An 18,623-nucleotide genomic window follows, 5' to 3' on the forward strand; every position below is an offset into this window, starting at 1 on the left:
CCTTGTATGTGGGGTGCCGCAAGGATCGGTCCTCTCGCCCCTTCTGTTCAACATTTATGTGAAGCCGCTGGGTGAGATCATCCGTGGTTTCGGGGTGAAGTACCATCAGTACGCTGATGACACCCAGCTGTACATCTCCACCCCAGACCACCCCAATGATGCCCTCGAGGTGATGTCCCAGTGCCTGGAGTCCGTACGGATCTGGATGGGGAGGAACAGACTCAGACTCAACCCGTCCAAGACCGAGTGGCTGTGGTTTCCGACGTCCCGATATAGTCAGTTGGCGCCATCACTGACTATTGGGGGCGAGTTGTTGGCCCCCACAGATGGGGTTCGCAACTTGGGTGTCATCCTGGATTCACGGCTGTCTTTAGAAGAGCATATGGTGGCCGTGGCCAGGAGGATTTTTTATCAGGTTCGCCTGATTCGCCAGTTGCGTCCCTTTCTGGATTGGGACTCGTTACGCACGGTCACTCACGCCCTTGTCACCTCACGCCTGGACTATTGCAATGCTTTCTACATGGGGCTCCCCTTGAGGAGCACCCGGATGCTCCAACTGGTCCAGAATGCGGCCACGCGGGTGGTGACGGGAGCGACGTGGCGCTCCCATGTGACCCCCCTCCTGCACGAGCTGCACTGGCTCCCAGTGGTCTTCCAGGTGAGCTTCAAGGTTTTGGTTACCACCTTTAGAGCGCTCCATGGCTCAGGACCAGGGTACTTACGAGACCGCCTTCTGCTACCAGTAGCCTCTCACCGACCAGTTCGCTCCCATAGAGAGGGGCTCCTCAGGGTGCCGTCGGCCAAACAATGTCGACTGGTGGCCCCCAGGGGGAGAGCCTTCTCTGTGGGGGCACCTGCCATCTGGAACAAGCTCCGCCCGGAGATACAGAGGATCCAAGACTTACGCATCTTCCGCCGCGCCCTAAAAACGTTTTTATTCCAACAGGCTGGTCTGGCCTAATTCTCCCTTTTAAATTGGGTTTTAAATGTTTTTAGATAAATTGGATGTCTTAAATTGGTTTTTTGAGCCCAAATTATTTAATCTATTTTTAATAGTTTTTAACTTTTGTATGTTCTTTGTATTTTTATCTTGGCTGTTCACCGCCCTGAGTCCTCCGGGAGTAGGGCGGTATACAAATATGATAAACAAATAAATATTTCTATGCTGCCCAACTCCCAAGGGACTCTGAGAGTAGGAGAGAAAGTTAGAGGGGAGGAAGAAGGGAGGTGTGAGGGAAAGGAAGGGGAAGTAGAGAAGGAGAGGAGGAAAGAAGAAAGTAGAAGAGGATAGAAGAAGAGAGGGAAGAGAAAGAGAGGAGAAGAAGAAGAAGGATTGTTGTAAAATAAGGGAGATGGAATGGTAGAAGGGCAACCCCAAGCATATTTAAATTGTTTAGGATGAAGAACGAACTAAGTCAAAAGAGAATATGTACAGTATGATCAGATATGTACAGATAAGAGACTGTACATTTAAGACATGTTTATGAGAAATAAAAATAAAAAACTTTTTCAAAAAAACCCAAACCATCAGTCTAGCCATCTTCATCCAGCAGGGTTGGTGCGCTCTTGGTTCCTTCAGTTAAACAAGCTCAAGGCTGTAATAGCATCTGCCCTCTGGAATGAGGTTGTTTCTCCCTCCCTCCCCAATGTGGATACCCCCCATTCCGTGAAGCTCTTCACCCATTGCACTTGCCATCTTTTTGTTTTGTTGGGCTTTTCTTTTGTAGTTTCATTGACATTTGAAGTTGGATGTCATGTTGTTGTTGTTATTCACCTGATCTTGAAGAGTGTGTTGTCAGGCAAAGGCCTGGTCAGAGCAGAGCATCAGCATTTCTGGGCTGGTCTGTGACTCATGAGGAACTACGGCCTGGCGTTTCTGCTCATCGGAGTCAGGCAGAGGCATTATGCAAGAGCGTTTTGAGCATTTTCCTCAGCTTCATGCCTTCTTTTCTGTTTGTGGCCCTACAGGAACAAATGGTGGTTTGGAATTTGGGATTGTCAGAGTTATGGACGAAGCTAAGCAGATGTTATCAATGAAGAACAAAGGCAAATATGAGATTGCTTTCAGGTAAGCCCTGCTCTTCAGAGGATTCCCTTTGTTCTGCCTTTGCTCCCTGCTTCAATATCATTAATTAAAGCTCAATGAAAGCCTCAAAGATTAGTCATTCGAGTTCACCTCACACTTTTGTCCTACAATTCCAACACTCCAAATCCCGCACACCCTTTTTGTTCAATAAAGTCTGCATTGCTCACATTTTATTTAAATGTTATTATTTGAGGCCTTTTTTAATTTTGAAATGTGTACATGCATGCTTTTAATCTGTAATTGCCACAGTGGGCTGCTTGTTGGTTGGAGAGGCACACTGGCTTCCGCAAAGCTCTTCCGCAAAGTCTAACTCTCAGACTAAGAAATTGTGATTGGATGGGTGGGTGGATGGGCAGTTGAGATGATGAGACCCGCACCACAAAGAAACAGATGCAAGAGATTGTGGATATTTAGGATTGTGTTCTTCTTCCCCAGCTTGGTTATTGAATCCACAGAATATGGGATGTCTAACCTGGGTCAGCTGTTCACCATCCAGCCCCAGAAGGGGAATCTGAGTCCCAATGACCGTCCTACACAGGTCCAGATTGTCTTTCATTCGAAGAAGGAAGTGAAAATTGAGGACAAGCCTGTTTTGCAGTGCCAGGTAAGATCCCTGGGTGTAACTGGGTGGAAAGAAGGCTGCTCAGCTAGCATTAGAGCCAACAAGGTGGGAGCCAGCCATCGGCCTGAGCCTCTTCTCCTGCTCGCTCTAGGTGATTGAGCCTTCCCTCTGTGAGGGGGGGGAGACCATCGCCACCATCCCTATCCGGTTGTCAGTGCTGTCCTTATTCAGCAAGTACAATATTGTCCCTCCATCTGTCATTAACTTTGGGCCGCTGATGAACGGCACCCGGAAGACCAGCAACTTCACCATCGAGAACAAAGGGGTCCTGGACTTTAAGTTCACCATCTGCAAGCAAGTCCGTGATGTTGTGATTACAGCAAGGAAAGGGTGAGCTTCGTCTTCGGGGATCGGGCCACTGGGATCTGTCAGTCTGATTTGTTCTGTGCATGGAATCAGATGCCCATAGAACAGAGACATATTTAGTGATGAGAACAGCAGAATTTCACTTCTCAGCACAGCCGCATCTTTCTATGTGCTCATGTGTGCATTTGTTTCTTGAGATTTATTTATTATATTAAAGTTCTCAGAGCAGGTTATAAAGTTATTTAAAATACTAAAACTTTCTTATAACAAAAATTGCAATATGTAAATAGCACAAGAAAGAGATAAACATTCACATGTAGAGCAGGTGTTTGAAAATGAAACCAATATAATCTATAGAAATACCTGGAAGAAGGAAAATGTTTTTGCCTGGCAAAAAGGTTCATTTTCTTTAGAATTTTCCTAAATGTGGCAGCACTCAGGGATCGCTGTCTGCCCAAGTGATCCTAGTGAAGCAGAAGCCGCTCTGGCCCAGAAACTGTTCTAAAGGTTGGTACCCAATTGTAAATTTTAATTTTAATCACACCCTTGGAAGAGATCTTAATGGTCAATTCATTCAACTGGGATCTCCCAGATCATCTGATAGATGACCTTTGAAGACTTCCAGCAAAAGGGAATCTCCCACATAATGAGACACTTACATGACAGCCTGTTCCACTGCATGACACTTGGTACCATCAGGAAACTCCTCCTGGTGTCTACCCTGAAGTTTCTTCAGTGGTACAATCTAGTATTTACAACCACTTGTTCAGCAACCATTCAAAGTTATGATGACCCTGAACTGGAAGGACTTAGAGCCATTGCAACAATGCGGTCACACAATCACAATTTATGAAGTTCTCTGCCGGCTTCCCACAAGCAAAGCCAATGGGGAAGCCATCAGGAAGACTGTTCAGGAGTCTTGTTTTGGACCATCTTCTTGGGGGACAATGGTCCTTACTTCAATCAGGAATTTACATGTCTACAATCAGGACAGTGGATGACCTCAGAGATGCTCTCGGATGGGTTTGATGGCTAGCCTGTCATCAACATGTTGCCCACTACTCGATTTAACTTTTTCCAACTGTTCTACCATGAGAAACTTTGGGGAACAGAATAGGGAACTGCAGCCCTCACAGCCAGTCTGCGCTTTCCTTGAGTAAGGAACTGGCACTTCAAAGGAAGGACACATGCATCAAATGTTCTTGTGAGAACTCTCACAGTTACCACAACCCAGAAGTGTAAAATGTGGAAGTGGAAGCAAAGCTCAGATTCGCCACAAAGACCCCCTGGGGATCTCCCAACTTGGCCAGTATGTGTGTGGGATCTCTCTTTTGATTCCTTTGGGGAGGTCTATTGTGGCCCTGGGAAGGTGAGTGTGGGTATGATCCCGAAGGCTTGTAAAGCACATTCTCAGAAAGTGGACTGTGCATCCTCATGCAACCTTACCTGCCTGTGCTCTGAGACTATTTTGTAATGCTTCCTCTTTCAGAAACTCTAATATCAAAAGTTCCCGTTCCCGTGACACAGACCTCAGCCGGCAGAACGCTTTTATGAGCACGGGCAGGCAAAGCAAACACGCAGATTCTTTGCAGAAAGACATGAACCTGATAGGGCAGGTAGGCAAAGGATGGCTTCTTCTACTTTCCACTTCTCCCACCCCGACGGCCAGCCTTTTTTTATATATAATTTTATTTGTAGTTTTTTCTTTAACCTCCATAAGTGCTTAGTGAGCAGTGTATTGTCTGGGTCGATATACTTTATACACAATACTAATAATAATAATAATACTATTTAGATATACATATTCATAATCTTTCAACTTCTAACATTTGTGTATACATTGTAGTTATAATATATTTCTATTATATATCAGTATATATAATACTATTTTCCCAATTTCTACTTTCTACCTCTTTTTTCTAACTCTTAATAAAGTAGCCACCATATTAAGAACTATTCTATATCTATCCATCATCTCTTGCCCTTTTTAGAATTTGAACTCTTATTGACTTTTTGGTAAACCTTTCATGTTTCTCCCTTGGGATCTTGTATCTCCTTACATCACGCTTATTTAATCTTAAGTATTTCATCTGCCTCAACACCTATCTCTTGCTGTTAGATCTCTAGAGCACCCATCTGTAATTCTTTCATCACTTTTGGGAGAACTTTCTCTTTATTCTCTTCTATATTTTGAGCTCTTAAAGAGTAATCTATCTGTTCTGTTTTAAGAATTATTACTATCTCTTCCATATCTTTATCTGCTTGTATCATTTTTTTAATTTATCTCCTCAATTCTTTCCTCAGCTCCTTCTGGTTTCTATTTTCTGAGTTTTTTGTTCATCTTTTATTGTCATTTGCTGGGGGTTTTCTAGTCTCACATCAGTTCCATCATCTCCTTATGATGCCTTGTCATATCTTCCTGAATACATTGAAACATCAATAATATTTCTTTATGAACTGTATTTGTTTTCCTCTGTTGAAACATTTTGTAATAATTTACTAGGCTAAAAATTACTCAGTATTCCACCAAGATTCCAATATCACAATTGCCCAGAAACACCAAAAATGCCAGTACCATGTTTCCCCAAAAATAAGTCTCTGTCTTATATTTTTTGAACCCTGAAAGGCCCGCTTGGCTTTATTGCCATGCACTCAAAAGCTTGATTGGGCTTATTATCAGGGGATGTCTTATTGTGGGGAAAACAAGGTATTAATAAAGTTTACTTGGTCCCGAGACTGTTCCTCAGAATCCCCAAAATTTATAGTCCTTAAATTTTTTTAATTTGCACCCTCAAAATTATTGAAATTTTTAAGTCCTGTTTAATCCTTCTCCTTTCTTCTTTCACCTTGCAGAGTGTTCTATCAAATAGTATTAATAATCCAGATTGGCCCACCAGATTTATTTATTTTATTTATTTATTAATTAAATTTCTATGCCGCCCTTCTCCAAATAGGACTCAGGGCGGTGCACAGCCTAAGTAAAAACAGAGCATACAAAATTTAAAAAACAGTATTAAAATAATTAAATATTTTGGCCGTAAATTAAAACAACCCAATTTAAAATCAATTTAAAATTTAGCTCAAGCCAGCCTAGCTAGTTGAAATAAATAGGTTTTCAGGGCCCGACGAAAAATCCGGAGGTCTGTTATTATACGTAACTCTGGGGGAAGGTTGTTCCAGAGGGTGGGCGCCGTCACAGAGAAGGCTCTCCCCCTGGGGGTCACCAGCCGACATTGTTTTTTTTTTTTTTTTTTTTTTTTTTAATTTGATTTATATGCCGCCCTTCTCCGGAGACTCAGGGCGGCTTACAATGTGCTCAGCAATAGCCTTCATACTTTTGTATATTTTATACAAAGTCAGCTTATTGCCCCCACAAACTGGGTCCTCATTTAACCTACCTTAGAAAGGATGGAAGGCTGAGTCAACCTTGAGCCTTGGAGAGATTCGAACCAGCAGTAAATTGCAGGCAGCTGTGTTAATAACAGGGTGCTTTAAACCACTGTAGTACCAAGGCGGACGGCACCCTGAGGAGGCCCACTCTGTCTGGCGGACGGCACCCTGAGGAGGCCCACTCTGTGCGAGCGTACTGGCCGGTGGGAGGCTATTGGTGGCAGAAGGCGGTCTCGTAAGTACCCCGGCCCTAAGCCATGGAGCACTTTAAAGGTGGTCACCAACACCTTGAAGCGCACCCAGAAGACCACCGGGAGCCAGTGCAGCTCGCGCAGGAGAGGTGTTACATGGGAGCGCCTCGTCGCCCCCATAATCCCCCACGCGGCCGCGTTCTGGACCAGCTGGAGCCTCCGGGTGCACCCCAGGGGGAGCCCCATGTAGAGAGCGTTGCAGTAGTCCAGGCAGGAAGTGACTAGTGCCTGAGTGACTGTGCGTAGAGAGTCCCGATCTAGAAAGGGGCGCAACTGGCGTATCAGGCGAACCTGATAAAAAGCCCCCCTGGCCACAGCCGTCAAATGATCTTCTAAAGACAGCCGTGCGTCCAGGAGGACGCCCAAGTTGCGAGCCCTCTCCGTGGGGGCGAGTGATTCGCCCCCAATAGCCAGCGATGGCATCAGCTGGCTATATCGGGACGCTGGAAGCCACAGCCACTCGGTCTTGGAGGGGTTGAGTCGGAGCCTGTTTCTCCCCATCCAGGCCCGCACGGCCTCCAGGCACTGGGACATCACTTCAAGGGCATCGTTGGGGTGGCCTGGGGTGGAGATGTACAGCTGGGTGTCATCAGCATACTGATGGAACTCCACCCCGAAGCCACGGATGATCTCACCCAGCGGCTTTACATAAATGTTGAACAGAAGGGGCGAGAGGACCGACCCTTGTGGCACCCCACAAGCAAGGTGCCTCGGGGTCAACCGCTACCCCCCCATCAACACAGATTGCGACCGGTCAGAGAGGTAGGAGGAGAACCACCGCAGAACGGTGCCCCCCACCCCCAACCCCGCCAACCGGTGCAACATGATACCATGGTCGATGGTATCAAAAGACGCTGAGAGGTCTAACAGGACCAGGATAGAGGAGCAACCCCTATCCCGAGCCCTCCAGAGATCATCCACCAACGCGACCAATGCCGTTTCCGTGCTGTGCCCAGGCCGGAAGCCGGACTGGAGCGGGTCTAGATAGACAGTTTCATCCAGGTACTGGGGAAGCTGTTGCGCTACCACACTCTCAACAACCTTCGTAACGAAGCGAAGGTTGGAGACTGGACGATAGTTAGCCAAAACAGCCGGATCCAGAGAGGGCTTCTTGAGGAGGGGCCTCACAACCGCTTCTTTCAAAGCAGCCGGCAGGACCCCCTCACTCAAAGAAGCGTTAACAATCTTCTGGAGCCAGCCTCGTCTCACCTCCCGGGAAGCCAGTACCAACCAGGAGGGACACGGGTCCAATAAACATGTGGTCGCGTTCAGCCGTCCCAGGACCCTGTCCATGTCCTCGGGAGCCACAGGATCGAACTCCCCCCAGATAACACTCTCAAGACCTGCCTCAGTCATCCCGTCCGGACATACCCAGTCAGAGGCCAGCCCTTCCCGAATCTGAGCGATTTTGTCATACAGATACTGCACAAAGTCCTCAACTCGGCCCTGCAAGGGGTCATCCCGCGCTTCCAGATGGAGGAGGGAGCGGGTCACCCTAAACAGGGCGGCCGGGCGATTATCTGATGACGCGATAAGAGCGGCAAAATAGCTAGATTTCGCCGCTTTTATCGCCACTAGGTAGGTCTTAATATGAGACCTCACCAGTGTTCGGTCGGATTCAGAGCGGCTGGTCCTCCAACTACTCTCCAGGCGTCTTTTCCGGCGCTTCATCTCCCTAAGCTCCTTGGAGAACCAAGGAGCTAGGTGAGTTCGGTGCTGGGTCAGAGGCCGCAAAGGCACGACACGGTCCAAGGCCCCGGCAGCCGCACTATCCCAGGCGGCCACCAGGTCCTCAGCCGAGTCATGAGCCAGAGTCTCAGGAAATGGCCCAAGCTCCATCTGGAACCTATCAGGGTCCATCAGGCGCCTGGGGCGGAACCACCTGGTCGGTCCCGCCTCCCTGCGGCGGGGTGCAGCGGTTAGAAAGTCCAGTCGAAGGAGCGAGTGGTCAGACCATGACAAGGGTTCGATGACTATATCCCCTGTATCAAGGCCCTCGACCACTGACCAGAGACAAAAACTAAGTCCAGAGTGTGTCCACCCGTGTGAGTGGGGTCATGAATTATCTGAGTAAGGTCCATGGCCGTCATGGAAGCCATGAACTCCCGAGCCACCTCAGACGTTTCGCTGACAGATGGCAGGTTGAAATCCCCCATGACTAGAAGTCTGGGGGTACCAACCGCCACCTCAGCTATGACGTTGAGCAGCTCGAGCAGGGCCGTTGCCACGCGGCAGGGAGCCAGGTACGTGATCAACAAGCCCATCTGTACTCCACAACCCCACCTCACAAAAAGGGACTCACATCCGGCTATCTGTGGAACAGTGGTCTCCCTCGGATCAAGACTTTCCTTTATAATAACCGCCACCCCCCCCACCCCTGCCCTGAGCTCTCGGCTGATGGAATGCTCGGAAACCTGGTGGGCACATATCCACGAGGGGAACCCCCCCCCTCATGGCCCAACCAGGTCTCCGTAATACCTGCCAGGTCCGCTCCCCCCTCCTGAATAAGATCGCAAATGAGGGGGGCTTTATTTACCACGGACCTGGCATTGCACGACAGCAGCCGAAGGCTTGGGCCCTGAGAGTCTGAACAGCCTGGGATATGAGAAGGGCTATGGGGACCGGGGCGCGCCACCGCTCAAAGATAGCGAGTGCACGCCCCCACCACATGATGCGGCCCCCTGCTCCCGCCATATCTGCCCCTCCCACTCAACACATTGATAGAAAAGCCCTCGACAGAATGGACTCTAATGTCCCCCTTACGCCCGGAATCCGCACCCTCCGTGGCCCCACTGACAGCTGGGCCGGACCCCTCCCCCCGTGGGTTAACCCCCAAACCCACACAACCCTCCCACCCCTTAAAATCCCTTAAAAATCTATCAAAAAATTTCCCTAAAAAACCCCTCAATCCCCTTTTTGCAGCATGCCACCTCTCGGGGTGCCAAAGCCCGTCATAAAGGTAGGCCCTTGATAAAGTGGAGGGCCACACCTACGAGAGGGGGGAGTCTCGCAGAATAAGAAGTTCTGTTGGCGAATACATCTAATCAATCAGTTAATTAATTAATCTGGGGGAAGTCCACGGCCTGGGGGTAATCCAGATAGTCCAAAGTCTGGGGAGGGACATTCAATCAATTCCAAGAGATTTCCCCAAATCTCTTTAATCCACAGAATCAATTGTTCAGTTTCAAGGATGTTTCTTGTTAATTATAGTCTTAAAAATCTTCAAAAGGTTCACTAAATACTTCCAAGCAGCCAAAACACCAGTAGATATGGAACCAAAATAAAGAGGCCTTCCAGGTATTGTTTGACTTTTACTATTTCCTTTCTCCTCCTCCTTGTTTTTCTTCTGTTATCAATCAATCCTCACTTGCCAAGGTATTTTCCCACCATGTACTAGTATAATATCCTCCTTCACCAGTAGGTGGCATCCCGCTCTAAGTTCCAGCATTAAACAAAATGAAGATAGAACAGCTGATTGTCAAAAAGATTGCGGAGAAAAAAAACCAAAATTCCTTTTTCCGTATATGATTTCTTCCAGTAATCAGACAGTGTTATCCACACATTAAGTCACTTTTCACACTACTACAAGTTCCAGTCTTGTAGAAGGACTTCCTATATTTTAAAGCTTCATAGTCTTCCATTAAAAGTTTGTTTCACTTTTGGGTCTATAATCTTTCTCCGTGTGATAAATCACCTCTTTCTTAGCGTTTTGGAGAGGCTTTTTTAAAAAGAACTCTTTTATTTAGGTTTCAATCTCTAATATAGAAGTTGAAAGTTGTCTCACCAGTTCCAATCCTCTGTTCACAAACCACTCCAGCTCATAATCTTCTTGTCTCAGTTGTCACAGCTTCGGTCTTGCCAAAATGGCCGTCATCTCTGCTGCTGATCAGGAGGGTTTCTTTGGATCAAGCGAGGAAATTGCTGTTTCCTCACGATCTACGAAGCGTCCCTCCTTTCTTCACCAGCCACTTTCTTCAGTGGCTTTGACCCTGTAGAGACTCCTGGCAAGCAGGTATCGGCTGGGTTTTGTGGGGCTCCACAGAGCTCTGCTATCCCATAGCTGTCCCGCTGTGATGCCAACAGGTGAATCTCCCACCCCCACCCCCACCCCGAACAGCCAGCCTTGATTAGGCAACGTTCATGTTTATTTGGAGAAAATGGGCATGGGGCAGGATTCTCCCATTCAGTTTTCTCCATGCTGCTCCAGAACCTCAAGCCCCTGGAAATCCAAGGGAAACAGGGCCAGGGACATATGATCCAGAAGGTGCAGCTCCAGTGGGGAGGACCATAGGAAGGTGATTTCCCAGCATGGATCCCACACTTGGGGTGCTTCTCTGTGAATCAAGGAAAGACTTTGCCCTGTCTCACTTTCCCCGGTTTTCACTGGCCCTTGGGAAACAATTGCCACTGCTGAATCTCCAGGGCTCCTTTGCAGACTTGTTTGTTTGCATCTCCCTCTCTTGCTGGAGAACAGCTGATATCACCAGCAGTTGTTTAAGAGAAAGCAATCCATATCTTCTCCACAGGCTCGCTTCTCTTCCGGTATGTTCACTGTGTCTCCGGGATATGGAAACATTGCTGCAGGAGGCCATCAGGTCATCACAGTGGATTGCTTTGCTGAGCCTGCTGGGAAGTGTGAAGAATATCTGATCATTGAGATCACAGACCGAGACCCTGAAGACAGTCCTGGAGGCATCCTCTACACTCTTGTTGCAGAGTCCTGCATCCCAGGTAGATAGACCTTCTCTCTTGCTCCTGGCTTACACTGCCTGAGGACACAGACTATGGTCTACACACCAGAACCAGGTGTATTAAACATGTAATTGTCCCTTAGATGAAGGCCTGGTTTAGAAAGAGATGGTCAAAAGAAAGGTTAAAGTGCATTTCTGAGAGATTACCAACATACAAAGATTTCTGAAAATATTTCTGATGAAGGCATTAGCACCTTGGCATGGAAGAAGGCTACCTCAGGTCTTCATGGAGGCTTGGCCTCCTGAGGGAGGAGGGCAGGCATGAATATTAGTGTAGTAATGGGCAGATGGAGATGTAGCAGGAGACATGGGTGGACTGTGCTCAGCGAACACAGTCTTGGTTTCTTATGCCCATTCCACAGTGCCTGGTCATTGGACCTTCTGAAGCCCAGGCTTTTGACTGCTGCTGCTATTGAAAGCCAGACAACTTGCAAGAGAGGTGAGAGAAGTTCCTCTCACCTCACTCCATCTAAAATCATTTAGATTCACTCTAAGATGGATGTCATCTGAATGCTTTGAGGATTGGTCTGGCTTTTTAACTTGGAATGAGTTTGACACTATTACCCCCCAAGGAAATGGATGAGGTTCTCTGGGCTGGGAACTTAGTCTCCTGTTTAATGAGATAAATGTCCTTGCTGGCTAGCCAAGGCCTCTGGGAAATAAGGTGTGGTGGGGCCCAGGGTGGTAGGGAATCTAGAATAGAAATTGAAATAATAGAAATTGAAATAGAAATAATAGAAATTGAAATAGAAATAATAGAAATTGAAATAGAAATAGAAATAATAGAAATTGAAATAGAAATAATAGAAATAGAAATAATAGAAATAGAAATAGAAATAGAAATAATAGAAATAGAAATAGAAATAATAGAAATAGAGCTGGAAGGGATCTTGGTGGTCTTCTAGTTCAGGGATGTCAAATTCACCAAAGAGAGAAGTAACCTGGAATTAAGGAGAAACTTCCTAACAGTGAGGACAATTAACTAGTGGGACAGCTTTGCCTTCAGAAATTGTGGTTGCTCCATCACTGGAGGTTTTAAAGAAGAAACTGAACAGTTACTTATCTGAAATGGCATAGGTTCTCCTGCTTGAGCAGGGGGCTGGACTAGAAGACCTCCAAGGTCCCTTCCAGATTCTATTCTATTCTATTCTATTCTATTCTATTCTATTCTATTCTATTCTATTCTATTCTATTCTATCCTATTCCTATTCCTATTCCTATTCCTATTCCTATTCCTATTCCTATTCTCGCTCAGGGAGGAGGAAGGGGGGAGGAGGAGAAGGACAAGGCAACGTCAAGTCTAGGGAGAATCTCTCTCTAGCACCCCTGAAGGTAGTGCAAAAGTCAGCCTGGCAGCTCTCAGGTTGAAAGCAGGCAGCTTAAGTTAGAAGAAGGGGTTGGGGAATGCTGATTAGTTGCCAGGATCCTTGCTGAAATTGCCTCCTGCAGTTCCTGTGATCTTGTGCATATGATGAGGAAAGAGTCCCTGACAGTTGCTGTCATGTTGGTTTCCCAAGGATTTGTGACTGACAATCCAGGGATCATTTACGAGGAGCATCGGATCTGTAACAGTGGCAACCTCAGCCAGGTGCTGAAGTCCATAGGCTGCGAAGGGGTGTTTGTGACAGATGAGAACAAGTTTCTCTTTAACAATGTCCTGGTTGGGCACCAGGCAACAGCCCGCTTCAAGATCTGCAATCCTGGCCGGATCCCCTGCGATGTTGTCATGACCACAAAGCCCATTTCTGCCAAGGTAAGAGGAGGACAGTGTTTACATGACATGTTTTGTAACATTGTCCCATTCCATTTCATGGGAGGCTCGGAAGAACATTAATCGTGTAGCAATTTGGTGAGTGCTTGCGCCTGCCCACCTGTCTTGCGAAGGGGTAGATGCTCTGGGAGCCATTGATTTAGAGAGGCCTGTTCCTGACTTTTCTTACAATAAGCAGAAAGACGAGGTTGTCCATTCCCATTACAGGCAGGGTGAGTAGAATAGAAATGGCAATAGCACTTAACTTATATACCGCTTCACAGCGCTTTCTAGCCCCCTCTAAGTTCATTTCATTTCATTTTCATTTTATTAAATTTGTATACCGCCCTACTCCCGAAGGACTCAGGGCGGTGAACAGCCATAAAATAAAACATATAAATACAAAATTTAAAATAGAGATAAAACAAATTAAATAAATTTGGCTGAACCATATTTAAAACCCCAATAATTTAAAACCAAATTTAAAATTCCCATTTAAAAGAGGAGAAGTTTAGGTCAGGCCGGCTTGCTGGAATAGGAATGTCTTAAGCGTGCGACGGAAGGTACGCAGATCCGGAATCCTCCGTATCTCGGGGGGGAGCTCGTTCCAGATAGTAGGTGCCCCCACAGAGAAGGCTCTCCCCTGGGGGCCGCCAGTCGACATTGTTTGGCCGACGGCACCCGGAGGAGCCCCTCTCTATGGGAGCGTACGGGTCGGTGGGAGGCTATTGGTGGTAGCAGGCGGTCCCGTAGTGGTTTACAGAGTTAGCATATTGCCCCCAACAATCTGGGTCCTCATTTTACCCACCTCGGAAGGATGAAAGTCTGAGTCAACCTTGAGCTGGTGAGGATTAAACTGCCGAACTGTTGTCAGCTGGTACTGCATTCTAACCACTGCACCACCACAGCTCTTAGAAATATACTGCAGTCAAACTCCATAGCGTGTAATGGGTGGGGTGGTGGGTGGGGTACTCAGAGCTTTCTCTGGAGTGATTCCTGAAGTTCTGCTTGCTCTATGGATGTTTCCTCAGTCCACTTCCCGAATCAGCGACACCTTTGAGCTCCATCCTGTGCGCATGTCCATCGCCAGTCATTCGCATGCCTTTGCAACCCTGACCTTCTCACCACAGGCCATGCAAAACTACCAGTGCATTTTTGAGGCTTCAGTAGATGCAATGCCCAGGTAATTCCCAATTGGCTGCTGAAGAGGGCATGTTTCTTAATCTGCACATAAGAACAACGCTTTCTCTTGTCTTTCAGTGTGGTTGCCAGATCAAGAGCTCTATCCTTTGAAGTCAGCGGAGATGGCAGCCTTCCTCAGATCACCATTGTGCGCCCTGTTCTTCGCAATAAAAAGGGGAACCCACTCCTCCTCTTCAGAAAGCTCCTCTTAGGTCACACGGAAGCGCTCCCCCTTGTTCTTAAGAATAGCGGCAGCCTTTTAGTCCAGGTAGAAGCCAATGCTCAGAAGAGCAATCATAGACTGGGAAGCGGGTCTTGACGGGGGAATGCTTAGAGTGCCATTGTGGCAAAAAAGTGCTCTCTCTGCCACCTTTCCTTGCTGGGCTATTAGTGCTGCTCACTTGCTCCCACCCCTCTGAGAGTTGCCCTATTTCCAGGGATCAGAAAACAAGGGCAGCTGAGATTTGGGGGAGGGGGGGATAAAAGGACAAGGGAAGACAGATGGGAAATCCAGTGTTCCTGAGGTAGCCTACATACTGCCAATTGAAATCAGAGCTGTGGAAAGCTTTCTGAGACTCAAGACTCTTCGCTAAAGAATGTGGGTGCTGAATAACTATGAGGAGAGCTAGACAATATCATTGTGTCAGATATTTCCTTACCAGGTTCCTCAAGGCCTTCAACAGTGGCAGGGCTTCTAATGCCCTGGAAAAGGTCCTAAAAATTCAGGGATACATTCAGAGAATATGTTTGAAAGTAGCCCCCATTGAACTGTACAGCACAGTCAAACATCAGCACCGAAAATATTTTATGACATTTTGTATTAGATCATAAAATGCTTTATGACAATTTAATGTCATGAAATGTTTTATAAAGTTTGCCAAATTTCAGTTCTATGGAAGTCATGGGTTCCATTTCAGGGCATTTATTATCCTCATTGTTCCCTCTCGCAGTTGTACCTGGATGTGTCTGATGAGAGTGGGGCCTTCACCCTGAGGCCCAGGCCCACCACCCAGTGCATTTACCTCTCTTCTCAGAACGAGGAGTGTGAGCCCAGCGATGGAGGTAAAAGCTGCCTCTCTGCCTGAGGCAAGAGCTCCTTCTGCGCTGGGAAGGAGGGGATGAGGGATGAGTAGGAGTGCAGCACTAGCTGTCTTTGGGCCACTACAGGTCTCTGCTACAGTGCAAGGGAACTCTTTCCATGCTTTTAGCACTCACACTCACTCTTTGCATCTTTGTAGTCCGAAAACCACACACGGCCTCCTTGGTGCTGCACAATGGGGAGGCAGCTGAGTTGGATGTGATTTTCCAGCCCAGCTTGGTCCAGCGAGTCGAAGGGCTGATCCACCTTTCTATTGTGGACAACCAGTATGAGGAAACCAGCATCCAGATGGTTGGCGAAGGCTACCAGGATAATGTCACACTAGACAATGTTCATAGCCCAATGGCCGAGACTGATGCAGAGGACATTGAAGGGCAGCTGGATGAGAACACAGGAGAGGGTGAGTCAGCCTGAGAAACTGCAGAGGGTGCGGAAGGCGGGTGGGAAAGGCCCTTCTTTTTCTCCAAGGCTCCCAGGACAAAGGGCCCAAATCACTTGTGCCTCTTCCTTTGCCCAGCAAGAGGGCTTCCACAAGGAGACCCAGCCTTGCTCTGAGGAGGCTTGGCCAGGCCGCTTCCACCCATTTTTCTCCTCCTGAAAGAGAAGAGGTCTGAATGTTGGACATCTTCTCTCAGTTCAGCAACTGAATGCTTTTCCTCTCCCTCTTTAATTCACGAACTGGCCGAATCGGATGCCGTCTTTTTTTTTTTATAAAAAGTTGTTTTTTATTTTTTACACATACACACACACAAACATGCAATGTATTTTTGCTGAACAGAGTATTTGGCCGGTTAACAAATTTAAACAGTTTTTAGTCCTTTCAACTAAAATTACAATTTCTATACCTCCTTTTTGCCATAGTATTTATTTTCATCTATTTTTTACCAATATTACCCTTCATTTTCATCTCTAATTTTAACCAAATTCCATTTTTCCCTTCTATTCCATATTAAACCCCGTCTCATTGTCATCTTCTCCCCCCAGAGATACGGAGGATCCCGGATCTGTGCACCTTCCGCCACGCTTTAAAGACCTTACTATTTTACCAGGCGGGCCTGGCCTAATTTTCTCCCTCTTTTATAAAAGATTTTTAATTTTTAAATATCTTTTAGTATTTTATACATTCAATTTTAAAATTGGTTTTAAATAGTTTGGGGTTTTAAATTTATTTTGGGCCAAAATTATTTAATTTGATTTTATTCTACTTTTAAATTTTGTATGTATGTGTTTTATTGTTTGGCTGTGCACCGCCCTGAGTCCTTTGGGAGTAGGGCGGTATAGAAATCAAATCAAATCAAATAAATAAAATAAATCTGTTTTTGTATCCATCATCAGATTAATTAATTTTGTGGTGTTACAGTTGTTCAATTCTTATAAGAATAGTAAACCCACTTATTTTATAACATACATTTCCTTAAATAATACAGTCTAACATTTTAATATAAATCAATTAATTATGTAAATATCTTTTTCATTTATATATTCAAACAAGAAAAAAAAAGAATATAAACGTGGATTAGTTCCATTTTCATACATCAATTAATTTTTCCCATATGTTCCTCCAAACCACATCTTAATCATTTCTACTTTCACCACGATATGCAATTAAAAATATTTCATTTATTACAATTTCTTTAGTTAAATTTAAAAATATTCTAGCTGTTATCTTCTAATCATATAGCTTTTCCCATCTATTGTTCTAAATCGTCACTTAATCATTTCTACACACACCACCATAAACCATTAAAAGTATTTCAATTATTACAATTTAAACTTATTCATATTTCTAAAAAAACCTCATCATTATCTAGATTTCAAAAATACAAATGATAATATTCCAATTATTATTCATTTCATTTTCACCATCATATGATTTACCATTATTTCTTACTACAATTCATATTTCAGTTCTAGATATATACATCATATTCCTCTTTCATTTCTTTCTCCTTTTCTCTCTTTTCATTTTTATTTTTACCTTTTTCTTTCCCCTTTTTTCCCGTGCTTTAAAATCTTGATCTCTCCTGTTTTGCCCTATATTTCCCATTGTTCCCCCCCAGTGGTGAAATCTAAAATTTGTTACTACCAGTTCTGTGGGCATGGCTTGGTGGTGGTGGTGGGTAATGTGACTGGGTGGGCATGGCCAATTTTTTAAAAATTATTTTTAAAACCATTTTTTCTACAACCTCTTTGGCTAAGAGGTTGTAAAAAAAATGCTTTCAAAAGGCTCTTCAAAAGGGATCGTCAGAGGCATTTAAAAGAAAAAAACTTTTTTTCCTTTAAATGGCTCTGATGATTTTTTTCTTTTAAATGGCTCTGACGATCCAAGCTGAGTTGCCTGATCGGCAGAGGGTTTTTAAAAAAAACTCTGACCATCAGGCAACTCAGCTGGGATCGTCAGAGCCATTTAAAAGAAAAAAAGCTTCTGATGATCACGCGGCTCAGCTGGGCATGGGGGTAGGGGGGAGACAGGGATTTTTGCTACCGGTTCTCCAAACCACCCGCCTCCATCACTCCATCAGATCGGGCAATTCAGTCCACACCGGGAGCATTTCACCCCTGGTTCCCCCTCTCTTTTCTCTTTTTTTAATTTCACCACTGTTTAGCCCACTGTTTAGCCCAGTATTATCATTCTGTATTTCAAAGTCCTAGATTCTTCTATTTTGCCCTATATTTCCTGTTGTTTTCCACTCTTTTTCTCTCTTTTTTATCTTTTCACTGTAAATCCCAGTGTAATCATTTAAGTTCTTTATATTCTTTCTGTTCCACCCTTCTTTCCTTATTTGTCTCTTTCCATCCTCTCTATTTTTTTCATTGTTAATCCCAATGTAATCTCTAAAAACCTCCTTTTTATTATTACTATCCACATGTTCAGTTACTTTTTCATATTTAATCACATTGTCTTTATCTTCTTTATTTTCAGCTTCTGTGTCTTGTTTCTCCGTCTTTATTTCCTTGTCAGCTTGCGTATGCTCTATCTCAATTTTTATGTCCTCAGATTTTAATTCCCCATGCAGCAGTAGTTATTTCTCTTATTTCCATTTTCCATGACAAGTACATCGATTTAATCATTTCTCTAATTTCCTGCGCCATTTTATTCTTTTTGAGTTAGTATTATTCCAATTTTAAAAGTTCAATTGTCTTCCTTTTTTTTTCCAAAGTCAAGCTGCTTGCAGACAAAGGAAT

General features: G+C 45.3%; 1 protein-coding gene across 1 annotated transcript in view; it reads left to right on the top strand.

Annotated features, from left to right (window-relative positions):
* The window catches only part of HYDIN (HYDIN axonemal central pair apparatus protein), a 422,362-nt gene that overhangs the window by 359,943 nt on the left and 43,796 nt on the right, over positions 1–18,623 (top strand). Inside the window, exons 55-64 of the mRNA XM_070952742.1 lie at positions 1,969–2,068; positions 2,522–2,690; positions 2,800–3,038; positions 4,504–4,630; positions 11,182–11,386; positions 12,924–13,159; positions 14,188–14,339; positions 14,417–14,606; positions 15,289–15,400; positions 15,577–15,837. Coding sequence (XP_070808843.1) covers positions 1,969–2,068; positions 2,522–2,690; positions 2,800–3,038; positions 4,504–4,630; positions 11,182–11,386; positions 12,924–13,159; positions 14,188–14,339; positions 14,417–14,606; positions 15,289–15,400; positions 15,577–15,837 — 1,791 coding nt within the window. The remainder of the gene's footprint in view (positions 1–1,968; positions 2,069–2,521; positions 2,691–2,799; positions 3,039–4,503; positions 4,631–11,181; positions 11,387–12,923; positions 13,160–14,187; positions 14,340–14,416; positions 14,607–15,288; positions 15,401–15,576; positions 15,838–18,623) is intronic.

The sequence above is a fragment of the Pituophis catenifer genome, unplaced genomic scaffold (assembly GCF_029215685.1).
Source record: "Pituophis catenifer annectens isolate HBS135680 unplaced genomic scaffold, rPitCat1.0.hap2 SCAF_13, whole genome shotgun sequence".
Taxonomy (NCBI): domain Eukaryota; kingdom Metazoa; phylum Chordata; class Lepidosauria; order Squamata; family Colubridae; genus Pituophis; species Pituophis catenifer.